Source organism: Phycodurus eques, chromosome 20 (genome assembly GCF_024500275.1).
Source record: "Phycodurus eques isolate BA_2022a chromosome 20, UOR_Pequ_1.1, whole genome shotgun sequence".
In the NCBI taxonomy this organism is placed as follows: Eukaryota; Metazoa; Chordata; class Actinopteri; order Syngnathiformes; family Syngnathidae; genus Phycodurus; species Phycodurus eques.
This window is the reverse complement of record NC_084544.1, coordinates 2613629-2624187: the sequence shown is the minus strand read 5'-3', so window position 1 is coordinate 2624187 and position 10559 is coordinate 2613629. Positions and strand designations below refer to the sequence as shown.

The 10559-nt window shown below is 44.8% G+C and overlaps 1 protein-coding gene across 1 annotated transcript; it reads left to right on the top strand.

The window, feature by feature from the left end:
- The first annotated feature begins 2256 nt into the window (after window positions 1-2256).
- On the top strand, window positions 2257-9918 carry rbm24a (RNA binding motif protein 24a). The gene is made up of 4 exons (XM_061664575.1): window positions 2257-2640; window positions 3823-3946; window positions 4385-4439; window positions 8925-9918. Exons 1-4 carry the CDS (start codon window positions 2473-2475, stop codon window positions 9268-9270), a joined length of 693 nt encoding a protein of 230 aa, XP_061520559.1. The 5' UTR covers window positions 2257-2472; the 3' UTR covers window positions 9271-9918.
- The last annotated feature ends 641 nt before the right edge of the window (window positions 9919-10559 follow it).

Below are 10559 nucleotides of genomic sequence, written 5' to 3'. Positions count from 1 at the left end.
GAAAGGCTACGGACAGGCTAGCAGTACTTAGCGTAGATGTTTACGGTAATTATAAACTTTCAAACGACTGCTACTTAACACCCGTGGAGCAGCAACACATACAAACTAAGCACTTTTGCATTTTTCTGCCACTAGTTTTAGCGATATTCTCCCGAAGAAATTGTAAGTAGGTAAAGGTTGACTGTTCTGCGTCGCCAGGGCGACACAGAAGGCAAATGCGGCCGCGGCGACTCGGCCGTGTCCAAGGTGACGGAGGACGGTGGCGTGGTGATGGCGCCGGTGGTGGAGAACGGCGAGGTGTTACGCGTAGACGCGTTCCCCGGTGAGGTGCCCGTGAAGCCGCCCGGCTTACTGGGGCGGGAGGTCCCGATGCGAGATCCTCCCACGTCCAGCGATATCCTCCAGGAGCTGCAGAACGAGGGGATCATCCCGGCGAGCCCCAGCCGGGAGACGACCACCGGGCGGGCCTACACCATCATGGTGGGTATACATGGGGGCAGTGCCCCACTGCATATGGCAGATAGGTTTCCTTTAGTTTTCCAGTACACCATTTTTGCGTGTGTGCGTGCGTGTTTATTAGCTGGATGACAGCGAGGGCATCAGACGCCGGCCCCCCGCCAGACTGGAGTCCCTCGGGGTCAAACGTCTACCCAGCAAGGAGGAGATGGAGGAGAAGTTGCGGCTCGCTGACGAGAGGCGCAAGGTTCCGTGCCGTCACTTGACCCCCTCACAGTTCCTAATAGCAGTTTGTGTTGGCACCAAATTTTCAGGCCGTTGATAGAAAGCTAAAAAAAATTTTAAAATGTTGGGAAAATCTTAGTAGAACATCTGAACTTTATCTGGGGTCAATCACAGACATTTTAAATGGTGGCAGTGTGCTTACTCTCATTTGTGAGTTTAAAATGAGATTGATTTATTCTGAACAGAACACAGCCACACCCCCAGTATGAGGGTGTGCACACTTGTGCAACCACGTTACCTCAGTCGTTTGTTTGTTTTTTCCTTCCCCTCTCTAAATGATTTATTTTTTTCGATGGAGTTGTAAAGGTTAGAGGTCACATTAAGAGTGCAAAAAGTAATGAAATTATTTATCTTGGTCTCATTTAATCACAAATACCTAGATTTTGAACAGGGGTGTGTAGACTTTTTATAGCCACCGTCAGTTCCCGACCTTCGATTTTGTAAATTCGTCTCCCCGTCTTCTTTCAGTCGCGCGAAGACGAGCTGACGGCACGTTTGAGGAGCAAGTCGGCCCGCGCCCGCCGAGCCGCCGCCTTCGTCCCTCCGCGTTCGCCTCCCCGGGAGAGAAGGCGAGAGACGACGAGGAGATTTTTTTTTCATGAATAAGAGCAGCTGAGGACGCCAAAAGTTTTTCCTCCTACAACTCAAATTTATTTTTGTATTCGTTTTGTCTTTTTGATTTAATAATTATTATTTTTTAAAATGATGTGTTATGAAATTATCTATTTTTTAATTAAAATCATTTTTCAAATTATTTGTTGCACTTGAAGCCCTTTAAAACCGTCAGTTAGACTGGAAAGACATTTTCCCCACATTTTAGAATGATTTTGTTTGCTTTGTACTGTAAGCATTTGAAATGTTCCTTTGTATGCTGCTTATTTAATAAAATTGTATTTCATTTAATTTTGTTGTCTTTGTTTTGATTCCTTCTTAATTTCCTCTCATTTGTAAAATGTATTTGTTTTTGGCTTATTTTATTTAATTGTTGTTTCCTTGAAATTTGATTGCTTTTTGTTAGTTTTTTTGGTGAGTGACAGCTGCAAAACACTTCCGTCATAGTCGTTTTTTTTTTTTTTTCAGTAATGACATCACGTAGGCTGGGCGTGGCGTTATTCGCATCAGCCAAAGCCACGCTAGATCTGCTGACATCTCGCGAGATGGTAGCATGCCGTGTGTTGAGTGTGACACAAGATGTCGCTGATGTTTCCACATAGCAACCCCACAGAGAAGTTTGTGGGGACCATTTCATATTCATTCATGACAAAATACAATACAAAGATAATGTTTGTTATCATGACTATATTCCAAGAGCGTATTGTTACATCTGTTCACCCCCCCCCCCCCCACACACACACACACCCGCCTTAAAGCGACAGTACACGCTTGCTCAGCTTGTTTGTGGGCTGACCCAGAGGAGGAGTTGTGGGCTGAACTTTTTTTTTTTTTTTTTTTTTTTTTTTTTTTTAGGAATGGGCTCCCTGTACATGTGCGAGCCTTCACTTTGGACCAGCAGAAGAGGCACCAGCAACAAGAAGAAGAGAAGGAAGAAGAAGAGCCCTCATGCTGATGCAGAAGCCCCCTGACCACCACGTTCGTCTACCTCCAGGCTGGAACATCCTTCTCCTCCTCCTCCCTCTTCCACCAAACACTGAAGACACTTTGCACTAACTTTTTTTTTTTCAATTATTATTATCTATCCTTTGTTTTTTTTTTGTTTTGTTTTTATTTACGATGCACACCACGCAAAAGGACACCACCTACACTAAGATCTTCGTCGGGGGGCTGCCCTACCACACCACCGACTCCAGTCTCAGGAAGTACTTTGAGGTGTTCGGCGAGATCGAGGAGGCGGTGGTCATCACCGACAGGCAGACCGGCAAGTCTCGGGGATATGGATTTGTGAGTACCCTGCCCCCAAATAATCCTAATCATTTCATGCTCATTTAAAACAAAAAAAATGTGTCAAGGTGCAGATCAAAGATTCTTGAGGGGAAATGACCTCCAATTGTTGCTTGCGTGCTAAGGAGATGATCATCAAATAGCTACAAATTCCAAACGCCTTTTCTCACCAGACATCAAACAACAAACACATTTCATCATAACACAAAAAGACTTCATGAGAGTGTCCAATGAAAAACGTGTATCTCCATTTCTAGAAGAAATATAATGTAATAAAACGCATTTTCTTAAATAACAAAAACAACACCGCACATGTTTTTTTTTTTTTTTTTTTTTTTGTATCATTACAAAGCTTGGAGATACACGATGATATCAAATATCCAATGAAAATCTTCATCAACAATTTTTCTTTTTATCTTTTAGTTTGAGTTTTTGAAAGAAAAAAAAAAAAAGAAAAACAATCACAAAATGTTGGAGATACCTGGATGCCATTGGACAGAAGATAACAACACAATAATTTGGAAAATGTATACGGTGTTCTTCCTTGGCAGAGGTCATAACATGTTTATGTCTAATGAAAAGCAGGCAGCCGAAATTTTGTGATTTCATTTTTTTTCTAAACGTTGACATGGGAAACATTTACTTGATCTTCAAATTGTGAGTTTTAGTATTTCAAGAAAATCTATATTTCTCCTTAGGAGATAAAAAAAAAAAAAATGAATTGCCATTTTACAGCATCACAGCGCAAAATTTGAACACAAACAAATACATATTAACAAAACTAAGCTGGCAAGCTATGTTAAAGTTAATAAAACAAAAAAAAACAAAAAAACAACTACTGTAGTTTGCATAGCGTACATTGTCATTGTTGCACAGCTAGCTAGCACATGCTAAATGTAGCACTACAGGGCAAACTGATGGAATAAACACGGACAACGCGACGTACTGTACTCAGATCGGCCAGTGTTGCGCCCTCCGCATTGTTCAGTAGGCGTTCCGAGGAATGTTTGGCACGTTCCCTTGCCATTAATCCTCAAATTCGCCCCGCTAACTCCAAAATAGCCGAATTGCCGGCTTTTGCGCGGGCGGTACCGTCTCCCCCGGCAACCGAAGCCCGGCGAGTCGTAAACAACGCTCTCACTCGGCCGTCTTCCCCCTTCCCCCCGATTCCCCGACCGCCAGGTGACCATGGCGGACCGCTCGGCCGCGGACCGGGCCTGCAAGGACCCCAACCCCATCATCGACGGCAGGAAGGCCAACGTCAACCTGGCCTACCTGGGGGCCAAGCCTCGAGTCATGCAGCCAGGTGGGAACCCACGTCGGTTTCAGGTGTAACATTGTTTCGCTGGCTCCAGCAGGGTTACTGTATGCGTCTTAACACTTATTTATTTCTTCATTTGGGGTTATTTATGCAAACAACACCATAAAGGCACATTTTACCCATTGACTGTTTTAACTCGTTTCTAAGTTCTGCTATTGTTTTATTTATCTGTATGTGTCTTTAGGCAAAACAAGCTTGACAAAAGACATTAAGTCAATATTTGTACTCTCCTCGGTTTCATGCGTACGATTGTTTTGCTGACGCTAATGCTGGCTCCAGCAGAGTGGTACTGTAAATACAGTCATGCTTTCTTATCCATAATTATATTCTTCTTTTTTTTTTTGATGCACTTCCCAACAAAACACACCTTTGAAACACCCCTGAGTTGTAATTTATTCGTTTGCCATTGTTTCAAATTTGCAGGTTTTACCTTTGGCGTCCCCCAAATTCACCCCGCGTTCATCCAAAGGCCTTATGGGTAAGTCATGGCTGAGCCACGTGTGAATGCAGGTTGGAAAAGAAAAAAAGAAATTCAAGTTTTGCATTTCCCTAAATCATTGTTGGACAGTACCATGAAAAAAAAAAAAAAAATCTCATTTTATTAAAAATATTTGTGGGTTTTTTTGTGTGTTTTGTTTTTACATATATATTTTTTTGTATTTACCACCCACAGGATTGAATGTCAAACAATTGTTTTAATCAGAGCATTTTTTTTTAAATTAAAAAACATGTTAAATATTTGTAATTTCAATCGAAACACATTTTAAAGGTATTTTAAAGCAGTTTTTTTCCCTCTGTATTTACCTCACGGTTTAACATGTGAATTACAAATTTATTCTCACACAACATATATATATATATATATATATATATATATATTTGTAATGTACAATAATGCAAATAATGATCATTTATTTTTCAAATATATATTTTGAAGTCTGTTTTAAACCAGTTTGACTTCCCAACAGATAGTTCCATTGGATTCAGATAATCATTCTTGGACAATACGCTAAAGTAACCAACTATGACCTATCGACATTTAATAACTCTCATTACATAAGTGAATATTTTTTCAAACCATGCTTTACCGCCGAATGGAGAGAATGGCAGACAATTCCACTTGAATCTTGTGCGATTGGGCACGTTAGGCAGCTTCTTGAAGGTTTTCCAGTTTGAGCGTGCGTGTGTGCGTGCGTGCGTGCGTGTGTGTGCGTGGAGTGGACAGTGACGGAAAGTTCCAGTCTGACTCAACGTTGTGTGTGTGTGTGTGTGTGTGTGTGTGTGCGTGTGTGCGTGTGTGTGTGTGTCTCTCTCTCTCTCTCTGGTCCGACAGCTAAGCTTTGTGGGCTAATTGAAAAGCATAGAAATCAAATGGTGATTATAGCCGTATGTATGTACTTACTTTTGACTCTTTTGTTTTGGAGTTATATGAAGTGGTGCTGTTAGCTTTAAAACTTGTGTGCTTTTCTATTGTAGCGGTAGAAAATAGTTGGACTGATGGAGTTTTTTGGGGTGTTTTTCTGTGTGGTTTCATTTCTTTTTTGTTAACAAGCCCCCCCCCCCCCCCCCCGAGCGGTGCGTTCTTTGCATGTGATAATAGCATCTTCCTGTTGTTACTAGCAGATTAGCCCCCCCCCCCTCCCCCCCTGTGTTTTTGACATGTTGTTGTGCGTGTGTTTTTGTGTCTGTATGCGCACAAAAGTTGCAAACAAATCTCTTTCTCTCTGTGTCACTCTCACTCGCTCTCTTATTCTTATTCTCTGCGATGGATGGATGGAGCTTTTGGGTCACATGGTGCGCTTGGTGTTAACGAAAACAAGCGCGCCCATTGTGGTCGCACAAAGCCCCGAATGCTGACATTGCAGTCGCATGAAGCTCAGTGTGCGTGTGCGCGTGCGTGCGTGCGTGCGTGTGCGCGCGTGTGTGTGTGTGTAAAGGGGTCGGGGTGTCTTTATTGTACTTGTTGCAGATTTGTGCACTGTCATTATTTAAGAGCCGTTAGTAATATTTTGGTTATTTATGAAGAGTTAATGGGATTCAAACGTCACGGGGAAAACACGTTGCTGCAATTAAAAAAAAGAATGATAAAAATGTGAAGTACAAAGAAGACGAGAAATCATGACATTGGGCGAGATGTGTATTTAGAAAACAAAAAACAAAACAAAAGAACCCCGAACAAAATCAACGGAAAAACACGTAAGTCAAAATTTTGCATATATATTTTTAAAAATTGTTAAACAACAACAACAACAACAAAACAAGTCATGCCTGACATGTTTGTGAGCTGATGTGGAAACAAAATCAAATCAAAAGAAAAACATGTAGATCCAAATTTTGCAGATTTTATCTTTCATCTCTAGCCTTTGTTCTTTCCGATAAAAGGAAGAAAGGAGAGATACATGATTTTAGCTGCATTACAATGGGATTAAAATTCAAAAAACAGGTAACTCAATTTTTATTTGTTTTTTGGTTTTTCATTAGTTTGTCAAAAACATGTATTTTTGTGATTCAGATTTTAAAAAATTAAGAATCCTGTAAATAATCCAATTTATTCTTATTATTTTATTTATAATTTGTCATCAAAATACATACATTTCCTCTAATTAGATTATATTTTCTGAACAAAATGCTCCAAATTCTTGCAAAAACTAGCTCACACATGTCAGGGGACTTTGAACGTGTCATAAACTGACCCAAAACAGGTTTGCGTTGCCATGGCGACCGTCAAAAGACAAACCGATGTCAGATTCCTTCCAAATCCATTTTAAGACGTCAGGAAATTGTGCGATCCCTGAAGTTTTGGGGGTCAAGTACTCACACATGTACACTATACGACTGTACGTACAGTGCGCGGCGCGTGACGGGATTGACGGTCTGAGTTCTGGCGTTCCGTAACGGCGGCCTGCTGAGTTGCATTAGCGCTGCTCGCATGTTGTCACATGACGGCCGGGATGCCGTTCCCGAGGATTCTCCGATTAGATGAGAGAACACACAACGCCCTCTTCTCTCCTCTTCTCGTTACGTTCTCATTCGAATTCCGTGCCGCCAACCGGTGGACCTCCCACATTTGTTTCCCCATATTTTTCTTGGTTCGATGTTCAGGAGGGTACGAAGTCGACCCTGCGATTTTCTGCCTTTGCGGCAATATCGGAGCCGCAACGGAGGCGGGATGCAGGCTATTCTTCACAGTCTAAATTCACCACCTGAGTCGTCTGTCCCAGTTTCCCAAGATCCCCTTTCACACAGCCACCGTTCCACTGTTTTTTTGCCAGACAGTTTGAAAGGGTTTTAACAAATGTTGGGTTTCTTTGATGACATAGGATGGTATTTTTCCTGTGCTGCTGTTCTTAAATGAAGGTACTAAGTCAACATGGCTATTTCCCCCCTTTGGAGCTAGTATCAGAGTAAAAGCTGGTAAACCATGCCTTTGGCAGCCAGCGTGAAAGAGGTTTTAACGCTCACTAGTTGAATCAACGTGAAACCGGTGTGACCTCACTCCGGCTTTGAAGTCCGCGAGGAGACCCTATAGGGCTTGGATGGGGTGGGATAAGGCTACGTCCTGGAGGGCAGAATGTGCTCATTGTTCATAGTTGTTGATTTAATCAAAACATCCCCCCGTGAGCCCCCCGACCGTGTCCTGCCACCCCACCTCCCCGCAACCTCTTTTTGAAAACTGTCCAGCTGTCAAAGTGGCGCTGACATTTTCACAATGCTGCGCCGGGGCTCATCATCTGCGTCCCGGACCCGGACACCGCCGCTGTAAGCTGACCCTAAACCCCCCCCCCCCCCCGCCCCCACCCTCGCCCTCGCCTCGCCAGATCATGTGAACCCGCAGGTCCCAGTCCACATGCCAAAGCAACAGGTGCCACTACTCACCCATTTTAGCCAATCACAAGCCCGAAGAAAGTCACTTCTGGAAAAGGCACTGTAACGACAGAAATTACAACAAGTGTCGGGTGTTAAACTTCACCCCCCCTTCCTGTTTTTTTCACCATCACAGAATACACTTACACACAAACCTCTTTCACTCAGAGAGCCTGCACAATTTCTGTGTCAGAGTTGTAACGAGAGCCGGAATTAACTCATTCACTGCCGGGGACCTTTATTTTTTGCGACTGGAATCCAACAGTTTACTGCCACCGACGTATATATACGTCAAGTACGTTTTTCAACGGGTAGCCCTGAAAGGGGGTCTCTCGCAGAGATTCAGCTTTGCCAAACGTTGTAATGGCAAACATATCCCTGAAGATGGCATCGTTGCATAGCTTCGGATTTTAGATCAGCACAGCTCGAGAGCGGAAGATAAAGATTAGGAATGACGAATCTCGACGTGTCGCGTCAATTCTGAGGGAGAGAAATGCCAAACAAGTTGGAAGACGGACAAGTTTAGGGACCTGACTCTCAAACAGAGAATGCATATGTATGGTACAAAGTTTGATAAGTATGAGTAGCGGTAGTTCAAAGAAAGTACGAATCTGATTCTGATAACACAGTTCATGGAGTGAATGACAAACGGCATGTAAAAAAAATATTTCTCAGTCTTGTTTTTGTTGTTTGACAGTTTGAGGTGAAAGCAAAAAATATTTGTGTGAAAGTCACTGTTCTTCTTTTCTTTAAACGAAAAGCTGGTTTTCTTAGCTTTGAGTAAGAAACTTTCTGGCGAAGCCAGCCCATGCTCTACTGCTGATTACTACCGAACGGAAACGGGCTTTCCGCTATCCCCTATCACACAGCCTCCCTCCTGTCTCTGATACTACCTTGGAAGCGGGTAAATTTGCTGATCAACAGCAACATGGTTAAAAAAAAAAAAAAAAACGGATTGCGTGAAAGGAGCTTTTGTTTCTGGTTGTGTCTTGCCGGCCGATCTCGGTTTCTGTTTTTGGCAAGCCCACTTCCTGCTTGGCTTTGTGGCGGTCTTCTGGTGGCGATCAAGCTAAGATAACCGTCTGGTTTTGTCCCGCAGCATCCCGGCGCACTACGTGTACCCTCAGGCCTTCGTGCAGCCCAGCGTGGTGATCCCGCACATGCAGCCCACCGCCGCCCCGGCCCCAGCCACCTCCCCGTACATCGACTACACCGGAGCGGCCTACGCGCAGTACTCGGCCGTCAGCGCGGCGGCGGCGGCTGCATACGAGCAGTATCCCTACGCCGCCTCCCCCGCCGCCGCCGGCTATGTGACCGCCGCAGGGTACGGCTACGCGGTCCAGCAGCCTCTGGCCGCCGCCGCCCCGGGTTCCGCCGCCGCGGCCGCCGCCGCCGCCTTCGGCCAGTACCAGCCTCAGCAGCTGCAAGCCGACCGCATGCAATAGCAGGAACGGGAAGTGGATTCTGGATGCCGTGCTTCAACCAAAAACAAACAAAAAAAAAGTCGCCGTACAGATATGATAGTTTTTTTAGTAGCTTGTTTCTAGAGAGGAAATGCAGGAACTAATCCCTGTTACTTAAGCCTTCAAAGTCCTATTGCTGTCTTTTTCTACCTTAGGGTTTATTTTGTATATTTATTATTGTCACACACACTGAGGGTTGTTCTTTTTTTGTACGATCAGGGAAAAAAAATTGAGCTGTTTTCAGCATGACCTCCTCTTGGGACATAAGGGGCGGTATCCTTCAACGCCACCCCTCGCTCCTCTTGACCTTTGCAAAGCTAAAAAAAAAAAAAAAAAAAGCAAAACAAGTCAAAATGACTTGTAGACAATGACAGAAACAAGGTGGGGGCTATATTGAAAGGGTGGGCCAGGGTTGCCGGCCCGAGCCTCCAGATGGATCAAGTTGTAATAGGAAGGTATCACTTGTTGCTCATTAGTTGAGCTGGAGAGTTTTAATCCCCCTGCCGGTCCCCATTTTTTTGGGGTGTCCGGCTTTACAAGGCCACCCGCGAGCTCCGCCAAACCCTCCCTTATCAGCAAAAATCTACCCGGCAACCGCCTGCCTCGGTGTGCAGACAGGGCTTTTCTCTTTGGGACAGCTTCTGTGGGAGGGGCGCGTGGCTCTAAGGTGGAAGGGGGACCAGGGGTGGGGTTGGGGGCCGACCCAAGCTTCCACCTAGATCACCCTGGAACAGGAACGCATTACTGTTTGCTGATTAGTTGAGCTTTCATGTTTTAATCCCCCTGCTGGGCCCCAATTTGAGGGTGTTCAAGTTTACAAGGATAACCACCAGCCCCATCTTGTTGTGCAGACATGGCTGCTTCTCTCTGGGACAGTCACTGTGGGAGGGACGGGTGGAAGGGGGGCCCAGGGTGGGGGGAGGGGGGCCGGCCCAAGCCTCTAGATATTACTTGTGCTAATTAGTTGTGCTGTCACATTTTAGCCCCGTGCCCCGTCGGGCCCCATTTTGGGGGGTGTCCGAGTTGTACAGAGCCACCCACCAGCCCCACAAATCCCTCCAGTATCAGCAAAAATATACCTGCTGCTTGTCTCAGTGGGCATACAGCTGTTTCTCCCTGGGACAGCTTCTGTTGGAGGGCCCAGTGGCTATAATGTGAAAGGGGGCCTGTGTAGGGGCAGGGGGGTGTCTGGAACAGGAACACATTACTTGTAACTTACTCGTCGAGTTGTAATGTTTGAATCCCTTGCTGGATACCAATATGGGGGCATC

Coding starts and splice junctions, on each gene's coding strand:
- rbm24a (XM_061664575.1), top strand. CDS start 2,473: ATGCACACCACGCAAAAGGACACCACCTACACTAAGATCTTCGTCGGG. Junction 2,641..3,822: donor AGTCTCGGGGATATGGATTT/GTGAGTACCCTG, acceptor CCCGACCGCCAG/GTGACCATGGCGGACCGCTC. Junction 3,947..4,384: donor GCCTCGAGTCATGCAGCCAG/GTGGGAACCCAC, acceptor TCAAATTTGCAG/GTTTTACCTTTGGCGTCCCC.